Source organism: Apodemus sylvaticus, chromosome 21 (genome assembly GCF_947179515.1).
Source record: "Apodemus sylvaticus chromosome 21, mApoSyl1.1, whole genome shotgun sequence".
Lineage (NCBI taxonomy): Eukaryota > Metazoa > Chordata > Mammalia > Rodentia > Muridae > Apodemus > Apodemus sylvaticus.
Genome location: NC_067492.1, coordinates 54,774,989 through 54,802,611, shown reverse-complemented (window position 1 = coordinate 54,802,611; position 27,623 = coordinate 54,774,989). Strand labels below are relative to the sequence as shown.

General features: G+C 38.1%; 1 protein-coding gene across 1 annotated transcript in view; it reads left to right on the top strand.

The window, feature by feature from the left end:
* Iqcm (IQ motif containing M) overlaps window positions 1-27,353 on the top strand; it is a 372,144-nt gene extending 344,791 nt beyond the window's left edge. The window contains exon 12 of the mRNA XM_052166437.1: window positions 27,250-27,353. Coding sequence (XP_052022397.1) covers window positions 27,250-27,353 — 104 coding nt within the window. The remainder of the gene's footprint in view (window positions 1-27,249) is intronic.
* The last annotated feature ends 270 nt before the right edge of the window (window positions 27,354-27,623 follow it).

The following is a 27,623-nucleotide window of genomic DNA, read 5'->3' as shown; positions in this document are numbered from 1 at the left end:
AACAATCTATTGATCATATTTCTATTGTGATAACAAAATACCAAAAGAAAAAAAAACCACAAAAACAAAGCAAAACAAAACAAAAACAAAAACCCACCATTTAAAAAGGTAGAGATTTGTTTCAGTTTACAACTTTACAACTTTTGAGGTTACAGTCCAAGATCAAATGGTGAATTGCTTTGGAACTCTAATAGATTATCTAATAAAACAAAGCTCACTTCATTGAGTCCAGAAGCAAACTAAGGAAGGCACTGTAGGTCCAGCAGTCCCCTTCAAGCATAAGTTCCCAAAGACAAAGGGATTTCCATTGCACAAGCTCAAAGTTCCACTTCCCTGTCAGTCGACTCTGGAGACTGAGCTTGTAAATAGGGTTCTTTGGGAACACTTATGCAACCCATAGCAAATGGTCAAGAATATTATACTCAGGAGGTGACATTTGAGTATTAGGGAATGCAGTTCAATGGTAGAGCATTTGCTCTACCATACATTAGGCCCTGGGTTCAAGTCCAAACACAGAAATGAGGAAGAAGAGAAATGGAGGAGAAGAATGGGACAGAGGAGGAGGAGAAAGGCAAGGAACAGAGAGAAGGGAAGAGGGAGGAAGGGATAAACAGAAGGAGGGAGGGAAGGAGGGAGGGACAGAGGAAGGGAGGGAGGGAGCGAGGGAAGGAGGGAAGGGCATGGGGAAATAGTGAGGTCAGGTGGTAACATTTGAACAACACTCAAAATAAAATGGAGAATGATTAATTGACAATTGAGAAATTCTAAGAGTCAACAACAAAATAAAAAAAACTTTTAGCAAAGCAGGTCTAAAGTGCTTCAGGAGCAGCAGGGGAGACTATGTCGTAGAAAAAAATGAATGAGCACAAGGGTTAGTGATAAGGTTGAGAAATATCTGTGCACATATGTGTATGGGGGGTGTTTTAATGATTGTAGTGTTTAGGAAGGAGGAAATGGAAATCATCATGGAGTGCTGATCATGGGTGTCATGAGCTACGCTATATTTTCAGTCTTACTCTTCAGACTTAGCAATCAGATTTTCGCTCCTGTCATGTAATTACATTTAATCTAATAGCTTGTTCTGCTAGCTCTATCTTCTAAATACGTTATTGTATGGTCACTTGCCATCATTGCCACGTGTATGTTATTCCTCGTCTTGGAAGCTCTTAATGACCCCTGCTTGGATTATTAAGAGAGATTTTTGTGTCCTCTGGCACTTGGTACTTGCATCAAGCAAAATATTAAGCAACAAAATCGATAAAAATGTTCATGTTAAGAGAATAGTTGAGAAAACACTGGAACAGGTAAGCCAACTGTAGAATGTACGTTCATGGCCATGGGATTGCACGTCAAGCAACATCTTTTGGTCTTCTCTTCCTCTCTTTCTTTCTTTCTTTCTTTTTTTATTTTCTTTGCATATTTGCTTGTTGTTTTTTGTTAATGCTCATTTTTCTCCATCCAAGGACACATAGCTATTGACAGTAGTCACTTCAGACAGAATAGAGAAGTCCAGAGTTTCCTACCAACAGCTAATCCACCTTCTCCCCCTAAAAGTCTAGTGAGATGGTTTGTGTTCTGTAGTTTTCATTGGACAGCACAAGGATTTGCAACATTTATTTTCCTCACTTTACATTGTTCCATAGTCTTGCACTGCTGTCTTCGTGATTATTGCAGAGTCACCAAAGCCAGCCACTGATCTGGACCTGGGACTTTTCATTCTTAGAGTAACACTAGATAAACAGAAACAGTTGCTAAAACAATAGTTTCCAATACACACAGTGAGGAATGTTTTTGGTACTTTGTATTTTGTTGGCTCTAGTTTCTTGGGCATTTCCAAGCCTTTATCTGAAAGTACTTATCAGCAGTCTGCCTCTGGTGGGGCAGGTGGAGTTGTATATATTTTTAATTTTCATGGGCTAACTGCCTCTTGTATGATGCTACTGGGTACAAAATTGACAAAAGATGTATACAGTTATAAAAATGTCCTTAATGAGCATAGCACATCACTGATATCATCCCCATTTTTCTTGTACACAGTAGATCCTAAAGCCCCCATATGGAGATAAAAGTTACATCCAAATTAGACATATAATTAAATATGCACTAAAAAATGTACCAGATCAGGCTGTGCAACGCATAAACAAAATTGTCTTCAAACTCCATGTAGTCGAGGCAGTCCTCCTTGAACTCTGGAATTCTTCTATATCAACTTTCCAGTGATAGGATTATGAGTATAAGCCACACTGTCCAGATTAAATTCATGACTTTTAAAGAGACATGGATATATGAATACATCAAACAAGCAATGGAAATAGATGGGCTCCCTCAGCTCAGAATAGATTACAGGCCAGAGGGACCAGGTCTTAAAAGTGTGCACAAAAGCAGTCAGGGAAGGAAGAACACAGGGCTTGCTTTGGCCAGAAACCCTATGATTCTCATTCCAGGTCTTTTGGGGACCTCACTGACAAAGTTCAAGTATTTTTTGATTATCATAACTAAGGGAGAGCCTTTTGTTTCAGTTGGAAGTAGTTAAATTGATATGAAGCTCTTAATGCATTGTTAGATCTAGCATATGAATAAAACCTCATTTCTTTTTGAAGGTCAATTGAAATAATCTATCACCTTGGCCAATATGCCAAAATGTATGCTAAAAGGAACTTTTACTAAGATAATTAAAGCAATGATTTGTTTTTGCTATAATGTAAAATTTGATGTATTCTGAGGAAAGAAGTGATTATAAAATATATTATCATAAACTTTAATCAGACACAGAAGCTTAATGTGATTGATTTATGTGTTTAAAAGGCAGAGACTAGAATAAACTTGTGAGAACACTGACATTTTAATATTAAATTGCAAAGATTCCCATTTTCATTTTTCTTAAACCTCTCTATATTTCTTTGTTTAAATACATTTTGGGATTCTAAATGAAGACCTTGAATAGATACAAAATTTAGAGCCTTTTAAAAAGCATAAATATCTGTTGTTTGTTTCTGTACATATCAAATTATATTATATAAAACTAACTGCAGAGAACTTACAGGACATTTTTAGTTGTATTTTGCTGCAGAAAATGCGTTTTATATCATTCTTGCACATAAATATGAATCTGGCTCTGTATCTGGGTCAGACTCACTGAAGGGCCAGTGGGTACCATGTATAAAGCCCATCAGGAGCATTGGGCGGTGCCCACCATCTGTCACTGCTCATTGTCATTTCAGCTGGGCAGCCCTGGCTACATTGCAGCAGGCTATTGTTTGTGAGGAAAGCTGGTATTAGGAGAGATGTGATAAGAATGCCTTAAAAGAAGATAATTGAATACTATCTAGTTTTTGGCACTTGCATCTTGTATCTCTCTGTAGTTTATCACTTTAGAGTCCTTTATTCAGTCTTTTTATAAAATCCCATTATCTAAAATTTGAGGGCAGAGCGATGGCACGTAGGGCTTGATATATTAGCCTGATGCTCAGTGATAACCCTTTATCCACTGCTACTCAGCAAACCCTATTTTATTGAAAAATATGAGAAAATCTGAAGAAAATAATGAAGTATAAAATATTCCAGGATTCGCTTCAAACATTTTTCAATTGTCACAGTTCTTTTTTACATAGTGTGAGGACATTTTAAACCTATGTCAATGTTGTAGGGGGGAGAATGAGCGTGTTTTATTAAATCCTGCTCTTTCTAATGTGGTTTATAAAGTGCTTATAATATCTCTGAAAAGACAAATGGATGGAGTTATACATAATAATAATCAAGTGAAGTCCTAACTGTAGATGCTAGGATCTCATTCATGCTTTTACTAGGTTTAAAAACTTCATAATACATCATTGGAAACACAAAATGCTTAAGTATTTCTATGCCGGCTATATCAAGGAATATAAAATAACTTCCTTTTTAAGAAGTCACATGAGTATTTATAACATTAAAATAATACTATGACACTGAATTCTAATTTTTTTGAGAAAATGCTCTACTTTTAATTTGAATTTGAAGCAACATAAATGTGGAAGTGGAATCAATAGATAAATTAAAATGTGTGGAAAACACAATTACAAGGTTACCAGAGAAAAATATATTCATATTTGTAAAAAATGTCTAGAAAGAAAGTGAAGAGCAAAAAAATACCTGCTCTTCTCTCCACAGAAATATATAAAATTATAATTCAGAGCTCACTTAGCTTTAATTTTACAAAACTCTCTTTAACTCCCACTCACAATAGCTGCACACCCAGCTGCATGGAAATGAACCTTTCCCTGTGTGCATCTTCTGTGTTAGACTTCCTTTGTTTAGCTGTGGTGGAAACTTGCACAGAGTTTGTGATCTCTCTGCCTCTTCCCTTCCTTCTGTAGGGAAGAGGACGGAAGCAGAAGCATCAGATGGTTGTAGGCGCCTAGCCATATCGTAGCAAAAATACCAGCTGAACATATTTTTGGTCAGGTACAAAGAAACAAATGGCTGTTGGTTTCCCCAAATGTTGTTTACTCTTCCTGATAGTCTTGTCCAAACCATCATGTATAAATATGTATGGTATTTACTTCACCGTACAGCTGATCACTAACAACAAGGTTTAGAGGCACGGATGGTTGTTCTTCATTATGAAGGTATTGAAGTCTTTAACTGAATGGATCTGAGACTACCTTAGTGTCTACATTTAAGATAAACTTGTTAAAAAGAGATTACCTAAAAGCAGAGCTGTGAAAGGGAAGGAGGAGGAGATGTCAGAGGGAAGAGGGGGAATAGAAGAGAAGAGAGAGGGAGAGGGGGAGAGGGGAGGAGGGGAACAGGGAGAGAGGGGGAGAGGGGGAGAGGGGGGAGAGAGGGGAGGGGGAGGGGAGAGGGAGAGAGGGGGGGGGAGAGGGGAAAGAGAGAGGGAGGGGGAGAGGGGAAAGAGAGGGGGAGAGGAGGAGAGAGGGAAGAGAGGGGGGAGAGGGGGAGAGAGGGGGAAGAGGGGGAGAGAGGGGGAGGGGGGAGAGGGGGAGGGGGAGAGGGGGAAGAGAGGGAGGGGAGAGGAGAGGGAGGGGAGAGGGGGAAGAGAGGGGGAAAGAGGGAAGAGAGGGGGAGAGGGGGAGAGAGGGAGGAGAGGGGTAGAGAGGGAGAGAGGGAGAAGGGGAGAGGGGGAGGAGGGAGGAGAGGGGGAGAGAGGGAGAAGGGGAGAGGGGGAGAGAGGGGAGAGAGGGAAAGGAGGGGAGGGGGAGAGGGGGGAGAGGGGGAGAGAGGGGAGAGGGGGGAGAGGGAAAGAGGGAGAGGGGGGAGGGAAAGAGGGAGAGGGGGGAGGGGGAGAAGGAGAGGGGGAGGGGGGGAGAGGGAGGGGGGAGAAGAGGAGGGGGAGAGGGGGATAGGGAGGGGGGAGAGGGAGAGAGGGAGAGAGGGAGAGGAAAACCATCTCACTCCCATAATATTAGCATGTTCATGAAGATGATGCCTTGACGACCTAATCAGCTCTTTCCAATCCTAACATCAGCACAAATTTCAACACGACTTTTTGGAACCACAGAAAACTGAAATATATGAAGAAACAAAGTAATATCCAACAGCATCTCTAAAAGCTGCTAGCCACTACAGTTTCTACCAAGAAGCAATAACACAATTTATACAACCAATTCATTGTTAGCTGATTTCTGCTCATGAATGGAGTACCTTAAAATGTTGAGGGGATATTTGACATACAAGTCACTTAAAACAATGTTGCAGGGGTGCATTCTTGAGAGTCCAAGGATGACTTAGAACCTTGAAGGGTAACCTCATGACTACCAAGAATAGAGAAAGAGAGCAAAGGCAGAAAAGTAGAAGGCACTCCCTTCCGAGGCTGAGTCACCTATGTCCTCTAACTCAGACCCAACCCTGGTCTCCATGTCTCCCAATAATGCCACCAAACTGTGGCTTCATCCAAGGATTTAATCTGTTGATGAAGTCAGAGCTCTGGTACATTATTCTTTAAGTTCCAAATCATCTCCCAAGGAAATTCAGAGATGTATAATATACATAATTTCAGAAAAATGTGTAATAATACAATTACAGATTGTTTTTTATTGAAGTTAGGCTGTCAAGAAGAGAACAAAAGTTAAAGTTGGACCTGGCAAACTTAAGGAAAAATACCTACTATATCAAAAACTGACTTGTATTCATATCTTCTTTATGCTACTTAATGTCTGAGTGACCCTAACATGTTAATAACCTCTCTGTCCTACAGAGAGGTTTTATATTTTATTATGAAATTCCCTTATAAAATTCTTAAATTATACCTAATGTGTATATAACTAAACTTTCAAATAAGACATATTTATCTGAAAAAATAAATAATGCTCAACAGAGTAAGATGCTAACTCTGTTACCATCAGCTTCTTCATTCGTGACTAGGAAGAAGCATTTGTTTCTGAGAGAGTGAGAGTGACAATTTGTGGTACATAATGAGCTTGATCAAGATTATCTATTATTCTTAAAATGATAGCCAATGATCATTATATCTGATCATATTTCAAACTCTGTGAAAGAGGTCAACTACCCAATGGTGGGAAAAATGCCTCTCAGGAATCCACCAAAAAGTTACCTCTATGGTCACTCTTTGGTAGTTAACTTAGATGACTAACTCTCAGAGAAAGTTTATGGTTATTTTTATTGAAAGGCAATACAGTATAGAATTCAATGATTAAACAATTGAGTAGTTAGTGTGCATACACTGCATATATGGTTGTGTAGTATATGAATTCTCAGACATGATGGACCATATATAACATGATGATTCCATAGGAGGTGAAAAAGTCTGTAGTCTAATGACATCATAACACAAGACCCATATTTCTGGTGATACTGATGTATACAAATCTACTTTACTTACATGTATATGAAAATATGGCACAATGCAACATACAATAAATAATCCCTTATTACTGATTTATGCAGTTATGATATTGCATGCGTATCATCTTAGAATCTATTCCTACTTATGAAATAACTTACCGTATTTGTATTCTCTGTATACTGTATTTGTATACACCACCAATAGCTGTATACACAGACACAAAACACATAAATATATGTATATTACAGAATTTACTTATTGTATCAAGAGACTAGAGGGATGTTTATCCTTTATCTAGGCTTGTTCAAGTCTCTGATGTTCCCGTAAGGGGCCAATTAGCTAAATACTTGTTTATTAAACCATATTTACATTCTTAAGGACCACATTAATACATATATATATATATATATATATATATATATATATATATATATTCAATGATTGCAATTAAAGATTGAAATCTGATCATTTTCCACTTTATGTAGAAATTGAGGCATGAGATTTAAGTAATAGAGTGCTGCATAAGATTGGGCACTATGGGTTGGAGTCAGTTATCAAAGCAAGCATGTACTGCTGTGTCACTAACTCAAAGTCTAGAGCCATGTTGACTTAGGCTCTTTTCTATCTCATCTGTTTCATTTATATATAAATCCTAAAAGGCTCAAAGTCGATGACTCCATAATCCATAGCACATTTCAGGTTATAAAACACAATGAGAATTCAATAGATAAAGAAACATTACCAAAGTTTGACATAATCAAAACATATTTATCTGAACATGTAAGTAATATTCAATAATAGTTAGATTGTCAGTTGTAGGTTCTGTTACATAGTCGTCCTTCTCAATCTGAGTTTCCTTATGTCTACAATGAAGCCCTCAAGCAGGAGTAGTTGGAAAGCTGGGAATTTTTACCATCTAGAATTCAAGGAGGTGGAAGGAAACCAATGTGTGCCTAAGTTAATCATGAAAGAAGAAAATGTCTTTCCAGAAACTCATGTCTAAGAAGTGTCAGGTATAGAAAGCTTCAGAATGTTTACATTTTTCAATAGCATTGAAGAATAGGAAAAGATATGTCAGTGAAGCCACATTTGGCATTTGGAGAAAGGATTTTAGCTGATGGCCTAGGTGGATGAACTGGAGGAACCCAGTTTTCATGGACTGCACTGGGGAGTAAGAAATAAATGAAGAATGTTTCAAAGAGAACATTGAATAAATGTAAAAAAAAAAAAGAGCATCAACAAGATTACTTTAAAGTAACTTTTAGCACATGTATTTATAAGTTTATCATTAACTTAGAACTGAGTAAAAATTAATATTGTTCATCGTTATCTTATACTATACCAATAGGTGTCAAATGGATCTCTAATGTACATTTGGGTATATTATGAAAATTATGGCCATGAATCACTTTTTATGTAACTTGATTAATTCAGTGTTGAAAATCCTCTATTCTTAAGACAAGAGCACATTTCTCCTTTTCTTTCCTGGTAAAAGAATGGTATCTTAGTTTTGTTTCTGATGCTGTATGACATACTCAGGCAAAGCCATTTTCTTTTTCTTTCTTTTTTTGGGGGACAGAAGGGAGGGTTGAGACAGGGTTTCTCTGTGTAACTCTGGCTGTCTTGGAATTCAATCTGTAGACCAGGCTGAACTCAAACTCACAAATCTGCCTGCCTCTGCCTCCCAAGTGCTGGCATTAAAGGCATGTGTCACCACTGCCTGGCGTCTTTTTCTTTTTATAGCTCACAGTTCCAGGTTAGAGTGGCAGGAGCTTGGGGCAGGTGTTCATGTTGCATTCAGAGTGTAGAAAAGAAGGGAAGCAGGAGGAATAAATTTATGACCATGTGCCCCTCAGTTTTCGCTCATCCTTCATTCTGTTCCAGCTTGGGCAGTGAAATGGTGAGATATGCATCCAGCATAGATCTTCCCACTTCAGCTAGCCAGCCATATTAAGAAAATCCTTATAGGCCTGCTCATGGGCCAAGCTGATCTGGACAAATCCTCATTGAGACACCCTTCCCAGGTCATTCCAGATGGTGTCAGGCAATCAAAACTACCACAAGGAGCATCAGCATCACTGAAGTTGCTGGCTCTCCGAATCATGTTGTAATGCTAAGTCACAGTGCACCCTCCATTTTGAAATAATTTGCAGTTTTACTCAAAATATTCTGTTCAAGACAAGCTATGCCTGAAAAAGAAACAAACATGTATATCATCAAAGTATAATACATCCACTAAACTGAGTACATCTAAACAAATACTATTTAAATAACCAAATAACCATCTTTGAATTCACACTGAAAGGTATAAATTCTTCTGCTTAGATAATGTCCAAGTCAAATAAATTTGGATTTCTAAGAATATTAAAGTGTGTCCACTGTAGAACTTATAATTGATACTTGCGTTGGCCTTGTCCTTAATCGTTTGTAGGCTCAGTCTAATTGCAATAATGTTCTGAAGGCTTGAGTAATTCATTAGACTTATAAAGGGGTGGGGGGCACATGGGAGCGGAATACGCTGCTAAAACTCTAGAAACAGTCACTCTTAGAAGCACGAGATTTTAGCAGTCAGTATTAGACTCAGAATTGAGCTGAAAATATGAGCACAGTTCTATCTAATGCTTCAAGATGGAATTATTCACCAAAAGATTTTTGCTGTGGTTGGTCCATTCAGTTCTGTGCATCTTCAAGAAAGGAAGAAAGTGATGATTTTCGCTCTGATTGCTAATCTTTGCCTGTCAGAAATCAAAGAATAAAGATTGAGAAGCAGGAAGGAGCTCTGGACAGAGAAGCACCTAAGCTATGCTTCTGCCTCTGGAAAAGAGCACCTGCTAAGGAAGTACTCACTGGTAATGATGTACAGATTCTCCAGTCCAGACTGACTTCACTCAGAGCCACCTGTATTTTTTTTATTCATCTTGATTTTTATGTTTTACTCTCAACATGTCAGAGGGTCATAGGCAGAGTTAATGTTACTTTTACTTACTTTTTCAGGCATGAAATAAGAGTCAAGACTATAGAACATTTTAGTGATAGGAACTGGCCCCTCATTAGCTTGCATGTGTACACAGAATAATATGTAAGAATAATTTACAACTGTGACTGTAGTGTTTATCCTACAAACATACCTTTCCAAGTTTTCTGTCAATGAAGATACTTACCTGGAAGCTTTCATTGAGTAACTTCAAAGTTTGAATGAAAGAAATTTGAGCCACTCTGCCAGATTGAGTCTCCCATCCAATATTCCTATAAAATGGAAATTTGACAGTGTCAATTGAGAGATGGAGCTGGAAGCTTTTATAACAATAGGTATACCTAACTAACTTACCAAAGAAATATTAATAAAATAGAAGTTTGCACACCTTGGATTTAGGTTGGTCTTAAAAACTAATCAGATTATTACAATATACAATATACAATAGATTATATACAATAGATTATTGTATACTTGTTTGAATGTAAAGATCAGTTTTAATGATCATCAGTGGGTGAATTCATACAAAACATCATATAATTTGAGCTCAATGAAATTGATCCTTTAGACTGATCCTGAAGCCTTCACTGTTTTTGCCTTGTATTTTCTTTTTATCCTCTTTAAGCTTCATAAGAAGTATTCTGAAAACTTTGAAGCTACTCTTATGTCCTCACCTCTCTTGTCCTTGCTCAGAGCTTCCCTACTCAACCGTGACAGAGCGAGATCCTGCTATGGGAATGACCTGCTGTTTAGACAAAGCTTGCCTGAGAGATCTCAGGGAGGATATGTCTTATAACTAGACCTGAAGAATTCAAGGAAGATTTTACCAACCTGGAATTGGTTAGAATTTCTTTGCCTTAATAGTAAAAAGCATTGAATTGACAAAAGTTAAAATGTAGAATGAGTGTATGAGAATAAATAATTCTATTAAAAGATATACTAAGGCAGTGGCATACTGCTCTAGGAATGTAAGAATAACATTTCTGTTGAGTAGTTTATTATATCAACATATTTAATTAACAATATGATATTGCCAGTTACAATGGAAGCAAATGATAAAATTTAACCAGTCTACATAAAAAGATAAAAAGTATTAAGTATGAACTTCATTCTAGAGATCTATATATTTACCACAGGAGCAGAAGAGATAATCAAAAGAAAAAATAAATGAGAAAATAGGGGAAGCTTTATAAAATCTTCATTGAAATATAACATGAATCATTAATATTGGATTTGAAGGGGAATTTGTTTTTTTTTTAAATTAGGTATATTCTTTATTTACACTTCAAATGTTGTCCTCTTTCCTGGTTCCCCCTCCCCCAAAAATCCCCTAAGCCATCTCCCCTTCCCCAATCAAGCCACTCCCACTTCCCTGTCCTGGTATTCCTCTACACTACAGTATCAAGTCTTTCAAGGACCAAGGGCCTCTCCCCCAATTGGTGTCCAACAAGACCATCCTCTGCTGCCAATGTATCTGGAGCCATGGGTAACTCCAAGTGTACTCTTTGGTTGATGGTTTTGTCCCTGGGAGCTCTGGGAGTACTGGGTGACTCATATTGTTGTTCTTCCTATGGTGCTACAAACCCTTCAGCTCCTATGGTCCTTGCTCTATCTCATCCATTGGGGACCCTGTGCTCAGTTCAATGGCTGGCTGAGAGTGTCCCTCTCTGTATTTGTCATGCACTAGCAGAGCTTCCCAGGTGACAGCCATATTTGTCTCCTGTCAGCAAGCACTTGTGGGCATCCACAATAGTGTCTGGGTTTTGTAATTGTATATGGGATGAATTCCTAGGTGGGGTAATATCTGGATGGTCTTTAAGTGATTTTTATGTTTCCTTTTGAAGGGCTTCAACCTGTTGACTCATGTTCTCCTGTATTTCTTTAAGGGAGTTATTAATGTCCTTCTTGAAATCACCTAACAGCATCATGAAGTATGATTTTAAATCCAGTTCTTGCTTTTCTGGTGTGTTGGGGTATCCAGGACTTGCTGTTGTTGGAGAACTTGGTTTAGATGGAGCCATGTTGCCTTGGTTTCTGTTGGTGATGCTCTTGCATTTGCCTTTTGCCATCTGGTTATCTCTGGTATTAGTTGGTGTTGCTGTCTCTGACTGTGTCTTCTCTGCCCTCCTGGGAGAGTCATTCTCTCTGTGTACACCGGTGTCCATGTACTTCTGCCAGATCCACTCTCTTGTAGTTGTATTTGGGTATGTAGCTCTGTGGCCCCATCAACCCTGGGTGCAGGCTGTTCTGACTGCCTCCTCCATGCTGCTGGGTGGATATCTGGCTTCTTTTGTCACTTGGAAATGGTACACTATAGCAGATGTTCTCAAGCTGGAGGCAGAAACCGGAAGGCTTCTACCAGAGGAGGCCTCTAGACAGGATCCTCTGAGATGCAGGGCAGGTCGCACGTGTGCTGGCTGCCTCCTCCATGCTGCTGGGTGCTATCTGTCTTCCTATACTACTTGGAGATCGGGAATTTGATTTTTAAAGGCAGAAGTTAAATATAACTAATGAGGAAGAATAGAAAATAATTGGATATTCTAATCACAAACTAGGTCAAAGAGGTAGAGAAATTACTCACAAACTAAAATTCCACTCACTTTCACATTCTTGCCAAGGTTTTTCACAACCTTTAACAGAGGAGAGGATTCAGTGAGACGTTTCCAGAGCTGCCAACTTAAAATACTGGGAAAGGAAGCCATGGCTACCATTGTCAGGATAGGAGTAAAGTTCTGTCCACACTGCTATAAGGCTCCACAGCTCTCCACAGTTTTAGAAATCCAGTTAGCAAAAAGGCCTAAAGTTAGATCTGTATACATATTTTTGACTCTTTTTATTTTTAATATTTTTAATTTAAAATTTTTATTTTTATACTCCATAATTTATTCCTGCCCTCCCCTCATCTACCCTCCAATTGTTTTACATACCATACCTTCCCCCCATTCCCCTGTCTCAACATAGATGTACCAACCCTCAACCCCTCCTGACTTCTAAACTCCATGGGACCGCTAAGTCTCTTGAGGGTTAGGTATATCATCTCTTAGTGAACACATACCCAGTAGTCCTCTACTATGCATTGGGGTCTTCATATCAACTGTTTGGTGGTCCAGTATTTGAAAGAAAGAAGGGGTGTTGTATTTTGTCAAATGCTTTTTCTGCATCTAAGGTGATGATCATGTGATTATTTTCTTTGAGTTTGTTTATGTAGTGGATTATGTTAATGGATTTTCATATATTAAACCAACCTTGCATCCCTGGAATGATACCTACTTGAGCATGGTGAATGATGGTGTTGATGTATTCTTGGATTTGGTTTTCAAGAATTTTATTATGCAACTTTTGCAACTCTATGACATGAAACGCAAGCATGATCCTTTCAGCATTATTCCTTTCCGGAGCACCAGTGTGGCAAGGTAGATGTTAATGTATAGGGGAAATATGGCCCCATTCTTATTTATATGATATTTATGTGCAACAAAGTAGTAGAAATGAGCTATGCTGGTTAGCTTAGGGAGTCCCAAAAATTCTTGAAGAATGGAAACTACCTATTCTATGCCATTTTTAATTTCTATTTTGAATAAAAAATAGATTAGCACTTTCATTTTAAAGAGTCAGTTCATTTGTTTAACTCAAGAGGTTTATTGAGGGAGAGGGGGGAGTTGAAAGGCTGACTTGGAGTAGGGACATAAAAGAGAGTTAGAGACAGGGAGAGAGAGAGGGACACAGAATAAACATGACACAGAGAGACAGTCTGTTTGTGCCAATTTCAGATTGTAGGAAAACAGAATGTTAACTCCACATTTTGTGCATTTCTACCTTCCAAGTAAATCACCATTAGTATTGTAGTTTGTAGAATTGAGGTGGGTGTGGTGTCCAGGGGAGGAGGGATGAATACAAGGCTTCACCCTAGCCAGGGACTTATTATGTACTCTAGTTCAACCTCGAATTCATGGTAATCATTCTGCCTCAGTCTTGCAGTGCTGGGATGCCAGTTGTGAACCACCTCGCCCAGCCTGGTTCAGACTTTTAAAATGTGAACATAAAAAAGCAAATATTGTCTTAGAAAAATTAATATATATGACACTTTATGAATTGTTATTTTCATGTAAATTATAAAGGTACACCTTTTCTAACAATATAGCTGTTTAAATAAGACTTGACAAGTGACATTACGAATGGACACATTAACACAAGAGGGTAAAATTTCACAGGGCATCACCCTAGACAAAGAACTATAGGTAACTCACCACAGAGAGAATAAATAAGAATGAGCCTCCTAATTGGTTATCCAATGCTAAGAAGTCAATCCTGAAGTCATGTACATACAAGGGGCACTAATCAGACTCAGTGAGCTGTGTTTACACATTTGTGCATGTATGTGTGTGCAGTAATAATAGTTCTTGAAAAGGCCATGGATTTGAGGAATGAGGAGGCACACAGGAAAAGTCAAAGGGAAGAAAGAAAAGCATCATTGAACTGTTTATTGAGCAGGCACTTCACTTTAAGACATTGGCCCAAGGGATTAGTGTAGTGCGACAATGGATCAAACTACTGAAGATTCAAAGACACAATGCAAACACAGCAAAAGGCAGAGAAAAAGGTGCAGTGGTTTCCATGAATCACTGGCCAGCTTCTGAAATTCACAAATGGGTAAAGCCTTGCTGACAGCCCAATGAAACAAGTCACAGACAGGGGCCTGCCTTCCCTGTGATGACTCACTCTAGGAGAAAGGAATGTAGAGATAACTGAGGTCAGCACTTACCACAGTGCCTTCACAGAGAAAACATTTTACATGGCAAGAATTGTTCTCACTGTGGTTTGTACTGTTATTCAAATTCTATTTTTTCATTGACAAAATATACACGTATCTCATGTGTTTATGAGCCCCTTATATATTTTTCTTTCTGACATCTCATTGTTAAAATCACCTAAACATGCAGAAAAACAGGTGGCCTTTATAGGGAATCCATTTCTTTTGTGATCTACTTATTAAGCCATGTTTGTTTGTTTGTTTGTTTATATCACAAATGCTATTCCCTCTCAGTCTCCCCTCCCAGAGTTCCTCTTCCATGCTCCCTCTTCTCTCCTCTGAAAAGATGGGACACCCTCTAGATATCACCACCCTAACACCCTGAGCCTGATATTTCAAGTCTCTACAAGATTAGGTGCATCTTCTCCCACTGTGGCCAGACAAAGCATCCTTGGTGACTGAGCTGCATTGTCTGATACATACGTGCAGGGACCTAGGTCTAGCCCATGTGCACTCTTTGGTTGGTAGCTCTGTCTTGAGGCACTCTCAGTGGTTTAGGTTAGTTGTTTTTTTAGTCTTTCTGTGGAGTTTCCATCCTCTTTGGAGCCCTCAATTTTTCTACCAACTTTTCTGTAAGAGTCCCTGACCTGTGTCCAATGTTTAGATAAGAGTACCTGCAACTGTTTCACTCAGCTTCAAGCCATGCATGCTTTTAAATGTATCTCCAGACATCTATTTGATTTCTTTGCTTTACTTCTCTTGATATTACATATTTTTTCAGAAAATAGATTTTCCCATGCTGTTACAGAAGACAGTAAACTGTATGAGGTTAGGAAATATAGACACAGGGACTATATAACACGGTTAATGCATTAGAACTTGCTATAAGTGTGACTTATGGATAATGTTGATAATGCGGCTTGCTCAGCTGATGAAGCACTTACCAGGCCTAGGCCTGACTCTTCTAAAGATGGGCCTGATCTTTCTGTAGTTACTGTTTTGAATCATAAAGCAGGCCCTCCAAGATGGCTCAGCTGCTAAAGGAACTTGTTGTCAATATTGAAACCCTGAATTCAGTTTTTAGGACCCATACTGTAAACAAAGGGAAGTGACCTCTTGGGACCCGCATGATAGACATAGGGAACTATTCTAAAAGCTGTCCTCTGACCTTCACATTTGCATCATGTTAGACATACATCACAGCAAATAAATACATATTTTAAAATAAGTATAAATAAACTACAAAACTCGGTTCATTCCAATTTTGGGAAAAGATGGGTTAGTAATACAATTTTCCTTCTAGAGATGGATGACATCACAAGTGTTTAAGAAATATTGTGCAATGGTCCTATTTTATCATTTTTAAATTTATATTATTACACATCAATTGCATTTACTTAGGTATTTTTTTTAAAGCTATGTGCCTGCATCTCCTTGTCATGCTTTATTTCCGGAATTTGACCATTTCCATACTTTGTGGCACTACCTCTATCTGCAGGTTCATTTGGTGTTAACCTTCGCATGGTCCACTTCTCCAAAGACCATTGACTGTTTTATTGTAAATGATATTTAGAAGCTAAGATCTGGGCCAAGATGATATTTAGAAGCTAAGATCTGCTTATTGCCAAAAAAGTCAGTTAGTAAATTCTCCCTTTCCTCTTTCTCTCCTCTCTCATTCTCCCCTTCCTCCCCCTCTCTAAATATATCTGTAATCCTTATCTGTCCATATCTTACAGCTGTCTCCAGTTTTCCTTCAAACTTCTCTGTAGGGTCTTCCATTCCCTATCCTTGGACCTGCTTTCACTCTGGAAGTAATTTTCATGTCTTAAGTATGAAAAGGTAGTGAATGTGCAATATGTTTTCTTGTTGATAATTTATTTCACCAGCTTTTGTGCTTGTATATTGCTCCTGTTACTAACACATTATTTTACCCTCTTTGATGACAGCACTTCACAAGAGGCCTGTCCCCCTCATTCCATCCCATCTGTTGAGTGCTTCAGAGTTCTGGCATTCCTAGTGCTAACCTACTCTACACTGTAACCTATGTTACATGTAACCTATGGACCATGCAGCGTTTTAGTGATGTCATTGTGATATCTGCCAAGGTCCCTGGAGTTGTGTGCTTCCATATTGTTTTCACTTCTTTAAAACTTGAGTCCGTTCTGGTGAGCTAGTCCTCTCAGCATGTCCAGGCTCCCTCCTGACATTTCACAGCCACATTCGATTTCCTCTTATCATGTGGAAATCCGTTTGTTCTGTAGGACTGCAGAAGCCTGGCTGGATACAGCCCCCAGTCTGGCTTTTCTAAGTCGGTAACCAAACTTCCCTAGTCCTTGACCATCCTAATTGTGGTCTTCTTTTTATTTCCCCAGGCCAAGAAGCCAGAGAGCCTGGTCTCCTCTCAGAACCCAACATAGTTCTCTTTCAGTCTGCATTAGTCTGCTCTTCAGTTCTCATTTCCATTCCGTTGGACAGAGTTCTCATGTCATCACATGGTCTTCTCACCAGATGGCCATGTGCCAAGTCCTCCAGACTCTCACCTCCTAGATCCCTAAGTGCCACCCATGCAGGCAGGCAGGCAGCTACACCCTTCCAAGTGGAAAGCTTATTTTATAAGAGATTTTTTTTTTGTCTTTTATAACTTCCGTCTTGAAATCCATGTCTTTGTTCTTGGATTTTTCTGACTGAAGGAAGTGTGTGTATGGATTTACAAAATAATTCACCCTTTTTCAAAAGATGAATTAAGGTTTATTAAGTGCCCATATGTTTTTCAGTTTTACACATTTAAAACTTCAAGATGAAAATATTTATTAAATGCTACTGATTTGTCTTTGTTAAACTCAGTAAACATCAGAAAGGAGATGATTTCTATTCAGTCATCCTTAGGAAGCCACTGTTGTCTCATAAGTTGCAGCATCAGGAACTATAGGCAATGATGCATGAGAGATGAAGTTTTAATATTTCACAATACCATACAACCATGAGTGCACACATATCTGCAATTGTATGTGCATATGCAGGAGTGTGTGTGTGGTCTGACAGAAGCCATTCCCATAACCTCAGTGATTGTTACAAATTCTCTTAGACATCTTAGTTCACATTTGCTCACAAATGCATCACTCTAGGCTGTAACACAACACTCCAAGTTCTCGGTAATCGGTACTCACCCACCCAACCCCTGTCTTGTGATATCATGCTGAAACGTAGGGAGCCTGGTGAAGTTTTGTTGGTGCCTCCATTGCCACTTTCACCTGCTAAGGTCGTGTTCCAGTGAGTCACATGGACTAAAGTCAACCCAGTAAAGGAAGAATCCACTTTTCCTCCTGTGTACCACCATTACTCCATTTGGATTGAAAGGATGAGAAATATAGCCTAACTCTCAAATGACCCCAAGAAGTCAGAAGTTTAAAAATGCTATCTCACTCCAAAGGAGCCCTAACTCCAGCCTCCTAAGAAGCCCTAAATACCTCAAATTCCAGACCCTGCTTTCTGCAGGTAAATAGGTAAAAGGTCACATTTCTTGTTCCAGAGCCTGCTCTCTGTATGGAACTAGGTGAAAGGGTGTAAGACAGGCCCTTCAGTACGTGATCCTGACCTAGTAAGATAACAGGAAATGACCTAACTGCTTATCTGGCTTCTGTAAACTGCTTGTGCCATAGAAGGAAAGCCCTTGTGACCTATCTTAACTATATTCTGTCATACACCCCCACCCAGGAACCCTCGAAATGCAGACCTCCGAGACTATATGAAACTGATTGGTCCACTGAGCCTGGGCTTAGATGATTTGAAATGACTGGCCTAGAAACTATGGAGTGGTACGAATTGGTTGGCCACACTGTGCAGGCTCTCGATGCTAAGGAATGACTGGTTTGCGATGCGCGGGCTTTGTTGTAAACTCTATAAAAGCTGTCCTGATTCTGCATTCGGGGTCTGCAGTCCTCTACCCCTGCATGGTGTAGGACTGCAGACCCCAGCTCACTTGGAATAAAAGTCCTCTTGCAGTTTGCATCAAGACTATTTCTTGTGAGTGATTTGGGGTGTTGCCTTTCCTGAGCTGGAGCATGGGGGTCCTTGGGAAGAGAAGATGAGTAAGGAAATAGAGAACCTATCCAAAATACAGAGAAACCATCCAGAGTGCATAAGAGCCAACTACGAAGTGCTTTCCTGTAGAACTAGAGATGGACCACTCAGATCACTATTCTCTTATTGAGTGTATCTTTCTGCCCAAAGAGGATTCTTGGTGTTTTGCAGTTATAGGTCTTGATAATCTGCTCCATCACTGCTCAGAGTTCCTGCTTTTCTAAAACCCAGTGATACTTATAACTTAGTTAAAAATCTTAACATTTGCTACTTTTTCAAATCTAATGTAATTATTTAAATACATCTTTATGTCCTAGATATTGATTCTATTATGTATTGCCTCTGATTATCTTCTAATGGGACAGACCACCTTGCTACATTAGGGACTATTTTATTTGTTTTAGCTAAGTCATGTGAAAACATGATTGTAATCTTTTACTTTGTTTGTCTTTGTTCTAGGAAACAAACCAAGATCTACAATGACCCCATAAACTTTGAAAACTCAGACTCAATAGATATTCCATAACCTACACACATGTTTTAGAACATAAGCTGTTTTTTCTTCTTTTCAAATTACTAGATAAAGATTTATTAAGTTGTAAAATCAAGTAGTCAATGCTGTAGAATAATATGTATCCATGGACATGTCAGGGATTTGCACGACAAAGATAGAATTGTTAATGTCTAATTTGTAGATAGTTAAAAAAAAAGAAGGCAAAATAACTTAATTGTTGAGAAAGAAAATAAAATATCACATTTCTAAGAATATAGCTTAAAATAATATACACTGCAATACTATTTATTCTATTTAAATATTTCACAACTTGCAATCCTTTATTAAAGTATTGGTTTCTGATTATTTATAAATTATTTGAAATACCTGTTGTATGGTCTAGTCTAAAAACTTAAAATTATCTGGTATTCATGTTTTTCACATAATTATTTTAGTGAAAATATATATGCAAAGAAAAATATAAAGCTAAATTCTTATCATACAGTTCATTTTGATGTTACCATTTCACACTTTGCCATGTGTATGACTTTTAAACACTGATACTATATTGTAGAAACTGCCATATAACCTGTTTCTTCTTAGAAAACATAATGATGCATCTGGAATTTCATGAGTTATGCTCAATGACATAATATTTCAGTGATCTTGCTTGAACCGGTTTTCTTCACTTCTTCTTAGAACCAAGCAGATTTTAAATTTGAGGCTTTTGAGGACCACACAAATGACATGGGCTGGTACATGCAGTCAGGGTTTAGCTTTGGAGGTTGGGTCTGTCTACCCATACAATAGGAAATGGAAGACTGTTTCCTGCTGTCCCCTGGTTTTAAAGTTTTCTTTTTTCTTTCTTTCTTTTTACTTAATTGAATATAAGCTTCATTTACATTTCAAATGCTAAAACCTTTCCCGGTTTCCCCCCTTCCTGAAAACCCCCAACCCCTCCTCCTACCCCCTGCCTCCACCTGACCCACTCCCACCTCCCCCACCTTGATTTCCCTTTTTGGGGGCATCTACTGAGACTTCCCAGGACCAAGGACCTCTCCTCCCACTGATGCCCAACAAGGCATTCCTCTGTCATACTTTTGGCTGGAACCATGTGTACCCCATGGTTGATGGTTTAGTCCCTGGGAGTCCTGGGGCATCTGGGTGGCCAACATCATTGTTCTTCTGATGGTGCTATAAACCCCTTCAGTTCCACAGTCTGCCCTCCAACTCCTCCATTGGGGACTCCACGCTCAGTCCAATGGTTGGCTGCTGGCATCTGCCTCTGTATGTGTAAGGTTCTGGCAGGGTTCCTCTGGAGACAACCATAATAGGCTCCTTTTGGTATGCACTTCTTGTTGTCTATAATAGTGTTAGGGTTTGGTGACTGTTTATAGGATGAATCCCCAGATGGGGCAGTCTCTGGGTGGCCTTTCCTTCAGTCTCTGCTCCATACTTTGTCTACATTATTGCTCCTGTGAGTATTTTGTTTCCTTTCTCAGAGGAACCAAAGCACCTGCACTTCAGTCCTCCTTCTTGAGCTTCCTATGGTCCGTGAATTGTAACTTGTTTATTTTGAGCTTTTGGGCTAATATCCACTTATCAGTGAGTGCGCACCATGTGTGCTCTTTTGTGATTGGGTTACCTCACTCAGGATGACACTTTCTAGTTCCATCCATTTCCCAGGAAACGCTGAGCTGAAACATTGGCCTTACTCTTCAATCACCTACTGATGCTACTGATTTCACATTGGTTTTGGCTTCACTGTCACTGTCTTCCTTATCTGTAGCCGCCCACAGCTACATTTGAATGGTTTTCCGGGTCACCTGGAAGGAAAGCTGGGGATGGGTGGAACGGGTGATGGGAGAAACACAGAACCAAGACAAGATTTCCTGCTCAGGGCTCAAAGTTTAATGAGTCTCCAAATATATATAGGCGGGGCAAGATCCCTCCCCCAAAAACTGGAAACAGAGGCTGGAAACAGGTCTGCAGAACTGGTTCTGCTTGCTCCACAGGAGGCTGGCATTAGGGGGCAGCTAGGGTCCTTGGAGAAAAATGGGCTTCACCCTGCCAACTTAGCAACAAAATAAGCAATAAACCCAGGGCTGAAGTCAACCAAGTACAAACAAAAAGAACTATACAAAGAATCAACAAAACCAGGAGTTGGTTCTTTGAGAAAATCAACATGACAAAAGAACAATTAGCCAGACTAACTAGAGGGCAGAGACAGTATCTAAATTAACAAAATCAGAAATGAAAAGGAAGATAGAACCACAGAATTAAAATGCACTTAATGTTTTATTAAGAATTTGACTGTTTTTATTTTTTAATTAAAGTAATAAAATTCATTTTTAAATTACAACTCAGTATTGACATTTTAAGTCATCAAAATAATTTATAATAGTTAAATGCCTCTTAAATATTCATATTTTCTGAAGCTAAAAGTTATATGCACACAACCAGTTTTAAAAACATATTTGGGACATTAAACACAGTAGAAGTAGAAAAATATCTCTTATGAAGTCCTTTGTGAAAAGAAATTTTGATAGGTTCCTGATTAGACAGAAACTATTCCATCTCCAAGGGAGAATATGCAGTGTAACTGTGGCTTCATAGAATGAATTGACTTGTGTTACAAGTATTTGTGTAATAGTTTGAAGAGTCTTGGTATTAGGTCTTCTTTGAGGGTATGATAGAATTCTGCACTAAACCCATCTGGTCCTCGACTTTTTTGGTTGGGAGACTTCTAATGACTGCTTCTGTTTCTTTAGGGGTTATGGGACTGTTTAGATGGTTTATCTGCTCCTGATTGGTATCTGTCTAGAAAATTGTTCATTTTATCCAGATTTGTTGAATGTGGGCTTTTATAGTAGGATCTGATAATTTTTTTAATTTCCCCAGGTTCTGTGGTTCTATTTTCCTTTTCATTTCTGATTTTGTTAATTTAGATACTGTCTCTTTGCCCTCTAGTTAGTCTGGATAATTATTATTTTGTCATGTTTATTTTCTTAAAGAACCAACTCCTGGTTTTGTTGATTCTTTGTATAGTTCTTTTTGTTTCTACTTGGTTGGCTTCAGCCCTGGGTTTATTTCCTGCTATCTACTCCTGTGGGTATATTTGCTTCTTTTTGTTCTAGAGCTTTCAGGTGTGCTTTTAAGCTGCTAGTGTAATCTCTCTCCAGTTTCTTTTTGGAGGCACTCAGGGCTATGAGTTTTCTCTTAGACTGGTTTCATTGTGTCCTATACGTTTGGGTTAGTTAATTTTATTAAATTCTAAAAAGTCTTTAATATCTTTATTTCTTCCTTGACCAAGTTATTGTTGAGTAGGGTATTGTTCAGCTTCCATTTTTATGTGGGCTTTCTGTAGTTTTTGATGTCCAATGTCCATTGTGATCTGATAGAATACATGAGATATTTCAGTCTTTTTGTATCTGTTGAGGCCTATTTTGTGACCGATTATTATACGGTCAGTTTTGGAGAAAGTAACATGAAGTGCTGAAAAGAAGGTATATTCTTTTGACTTAGGATGAAATGTTCTATACATATTTCTTAAATCCATTTGGTCCATAACTTCTGTTAGTTTCACTGTGTCTCTGTTTAGTTTGTGTTTCCCAGCTCTGATGAGAGTGGGGTGTTGACGTCTCCCATTATTATTGTGTGAGGTATAATGTATGCTTTGAGTTTTAGTAAAGTTTTCTTTTTTTTTTTTTGTTTTTTTAATGAATGTGGGTGTCCTTGCATTTGGAACACAGATGTTCAGAATTGAGAGTTCTTTTTGGTAGATTTTTCCTTTGATGAGTATGAAGTATCCTTCCTTATCCTTTTTGATGACTTTTGGTTGAAAATCGATTTTATCCAAAATTAGAATCACTACTCCAGCCTGTTTCTTGGGACCATTTGCTTGGAAAATTATTTTCCAGAAATATACTCTGAGGTAGTGTCTGTCTTTTACACTGAGGTATGTTTCTGGTATGCAGCAAAATGCTAGGTCCTGTTTACATATCCAGTCTGTTTTTCTATGTCTTTTTATTAGCAAGTTGAGTCCATTGGTGTTAAGAGATGTTAAAGAACAGTGGTTGTTGCTTCCTGTTATATTTGATATTATTTTTATGTTTTTGTGAGTATCTTCTTTTGGGTTTGTTGAAAGAAGAATACTTTCTTGCTTTTACTAGGGTATGTTGGTATTTTTCAACTGTTATTCTTTGTAAGGCTGAATTTATGAAAAGATATAGTGTGAATTTGGTTTTGTCATGGAATATCTTATTTTTTCCATCTATGGTAATTGAGAGTTTTGCTGAATATTGTAGCCTGGGGTGGCATTTGTATTCTCTTAGGGTCTATATGACATCAGCCCAGGATCTTCTAGCTTTCATAGTCTTTGGTGAGAAGTCTGGTGTAATTCTGATAGGACTGTCTTTATATGTTACTTGACCTTTTTCCCTTACTACTTTCAATATTCTCTTTGTTTTGTACATTTGGTGTTTTGACTATTAAGTGACAGGAGGAATCTATTTGGAGTTCTGTAGGCTTATTGTATTTAATGGGCATCTCTTTCTTTAGGTTAGGGAAATTTTCTTCTATAATTTTGTTGTAGATATTTACTGACCTTTTAAGTTGGGAATCTTCACTCTCTTCTATACCTATTATACTTAGGTTTGGTCTTCTCATTGTGTCCTAGATTTCCTGGATGTTTTGGGTTAGGAGCTTTTCACATTTTGCATTTTCTTTGACTTTTGTGTCAATGTTTTTTATGGTATCTTCTGCGTCTGAAATTCTCCCTTGTATCTCTTGTATTCTGTTGGTGATGCTTATGTCTATGACTCCTAATCTCGTTCCTAGACTTTCTATCTCCAGAGATATCTCCATTTGTGATTTCTTTTTTATTGTTTCTAGTTCCATTTTTAGAGCCTGGAAGGTTTTCTTCAATTCCTTGACCTATTTTGTTTTGTTTTTCTGTAATTCTTTAAAGGATTTTTGTGTTTCCCCTTTAATGGTTTCTACCTGTTTACCTATGTCCTCCTGTATTTCTTTAAGAGAATTATTTATGACCTTCTTAAAGTCCTCTATCATTATCATAACATGTGATTTAAATGAGAGTCTTCCTTTCCTGGTGTGTTAGGGTATCCAGGGCTTGCTGTGGTGGGGGAACTGGGTTCTGATGATGCCAAATAGCCTTGGTTTCTGTTGGTTATGTTCTTGTCCTTGCCTCTTGCCATCTAGTTATCTCTGGTGTTACCTGCTCTTGCTGTTTCTGGATGTGGCTTGTCCCTCCTCCAAGCCTGTGTGTCATACTCCTTCAAGACCAGTTCTCTCCAGAAGGAATTTAGGTTTGGAGAGCTGTGGCACGGGGTCAGCTCTGGGGTGCAGATAGAGATTGGAAATATCCTGTCCCTGGCTGTTACTTGGTTCTTGTGTCCGAAAAGCACAAGGTGGGTCCCTCTTGGGCCAGGAATTTGAGCAGAAGTGGTGGTCTTACCTATGCTCACAAGTTTATCTCCTAGGAGACTAGCTATCTCCTGATGGTATGTGGGTATGGAGAGCTGTGGCACAGGATCAGCTCTGGGTGCTGTGGCATAGGATCAGTTCCAGATGCAGATAGTATCCAGAAGGATCTTTCCCTGAGGCTGCTCTTTGGTTCCTGTGTCCTGAGGTCTCAGGGCAGGTTCCTCAGAATGGAAATGGTGGTCTTACCTGGACTCACAGTCTTGTCAGCACTTCTGGGAGACCAGCTCTCTCCAAGAAATATTTGGTTATGGAGCGCTATGGCACAGATCATCTTCAGGCACACATAGAAACCTAGAATTTGACTGTTTTTTAATTAAAAAGATTATTTGAGATTCTCTTCAGCCATATAACATAGATGAAGGTCAAGAATATTTACTTTGAAGGATTAAAACTAAGTCATGTTTATTTATTTTGTGTATTTACTACAGGAAAATGGTGCTTTATTTAACTTAAATGTTTATGAACAGCCTATTAACCAACTGTCAGTGAAAATTCTTTAAAAGTCTATAATATAATATCATAGTATAGACAGTAATGTTTAAACTGTATTTTGAATACTTGTTAAGTGTGAGTCATACTTATTTTTGATTAACAGATTCTATAGACATTGTTTAATTTATAGAACTATCAAGTGAGAAATACAATATCCCTTGTTCACATGACGAGATGTTTATTTGGCATTGCATATTGCTAAAAGGTCACAATAAAAACTGTTTTATAATTAAGATTGCATCTATAATACATCCACTCTCAGGAAAGTGCATCAGATTAGGACCCTAATGGATGTAGTTGTTTTCATACAACCACAGGGGGAATAGTCACTAAGCCTTATTACTTTATAAACTATGCTAATCTATTGTAACTTTTTTATTTTTAGAATGGATTTTATTATGTGTGCTTAAGGTACACAACATATAATTTTGTGGGGTATATGTGGACAGTAATATGGTAACTCTGATCAAGCAAATCAATATGCCCATCATCTCATAGACCAGCCCATTTTTCCTTGCTTTTTGTTTTTGACAAAAGAAGCTAAAATCTATTCATTTGGCAGCAATCCCATGTGTAGCGCAATTTTATTAATTACTGCTCTCATGCTGTATATTGTCTCCTTACATGTCTTCATCATTCATCTCTGCTGTTCTTAACCAGTGAGCTGTACCCTTCTATTCCCTATGCTTATACTCCTTGGATCCAGACTTTCTTTCTTTCTATATTTGAAGTTTAAAAAAAATCTCCACATAAGTAAGATTATTTTATGTAGAACAATGCCCTCCATATTCTGGCTTATAGCATTATGTGACAAATATCAGGGTCTCCTTGTCAAAAATTTAAAATTTCAATGTATAGACTTTGCACTGTATGCTGCTTAGACACCTGTGCTTCTTTCTTATTATTATCTGATTAATATTAATCTTATCTGATTATTAATATTGCTGCAGTGAGTGAATATGAAGCTGCAGATATCCTTCTAATAATGTGGCAAATTCCATTCACTGGTTATGTGCACATCATTGGTTGTGTGCATAGAAGAGGGATTGCTGCATCCTAAGGTAGATAGTTTTGTTTTTAATATTTTTAAGAACTGTGGTTCTGTGGATGTTTATCCACATCCTCACCAATATTTACCTCTTTTAATCATTTTAGACTTTTTGGTACTAGCTATTTCTATATAGAGGATTAATGATATCTTTCCATATACCTGTGGTCTACTTGTCTATTTTTACAGCTATGCCTGTTCAGACACTTTGCTGTCACTGTTTAATTTAGTTTTGCTTGTATAAGGCTTGGCCTTTGGCTAATGTCTGCAAGTCTACATGAATACAGCAATACGACAAGTTGTTCATTGACTGTATGCAACATAAAATACCCTCAAAATAATAGTTTTCTGGCAGTTGTTTGTGTTTTTGTTTAACAATAGCTATAGTATCTGAGTTATTAGGCTTTATAAGCCTATTTGTAAATTGTTGCTATGTATAAAGGTGACTTTGGCAAATATATGACTTGTAACTGTCAGAACTACTGTACAGGTAAACATGAGCCAAATACAGACACACTAACAGTAGTGACTTATATTGAGTATCTGCATTAATATTATACTATCAGTTTTAATGATTGTTCTTGTGATTGAACAAACTATATCTCATTTATTTCAAGTATTCAAAATGTCAATATTATTTATTTCCTAATATGTTTTCTCTCAACTCTTATTATAAGATTTAATTTTATTTATGCTTATGTCTATATGTATAAGTATATGTCACATGTGTGAGAGACCCTAGAGGGGCCAGAGGAGAGTAGTGGTTTCCTGGGAGCTGAAGTTACCACCCATGGGGAGTTACCTGACTTCAGTGCTGGGAAATGAATTGAGATGCTCTGGAAAAGCAGCAATGCTCTTAAGCATTGACTCCTATCTCCAGCACCTTCTCAACTCTTCAGTCCAAAAATTACTTTGTAAAGTCAATTGACAAGATCTAAAAGGTGATACAATAGAAATAAGAAAAATGTGCTCATTTTTTTGGCATGTTGTAGCACCACCAAAATTAATTTCATATAATATATTAGAATCTTTGAAAGCCATATTGTATTTCCTCTGTGTGAACTGATTGGATGTTATTAATATAATCCTATCTTTTATATTGTAGTGAATGGACATCCAATACTCAAGAGAGCTAACATCCGGACAGTTGGCAAGTTGGTGGCTAGATCCATAAGAGAAAGAAAAATGAGACAATTTTATAAATCATGAGAACTGGAATAAATTTTTCAACACAGTGCTCCATTAAATAGTTGAACTTATCTCCTCAGAAATGCATATTAGTAATGAAGACAGAATGATTTGCTATCGACAGGATAAAGAGTAAAATCTTTGTATAAGCAAAAGGGGATGTTGACAAGTTGGTTCATCATTTATAAGTAAGTTTGGATGAGCAGTCTTTATCTTCCTCATTAAACACCTGCTAATCATGACGCAAAGCTGTGCAGTGTCACTTATTGCTTCTCATTGGATTGAAGTGTG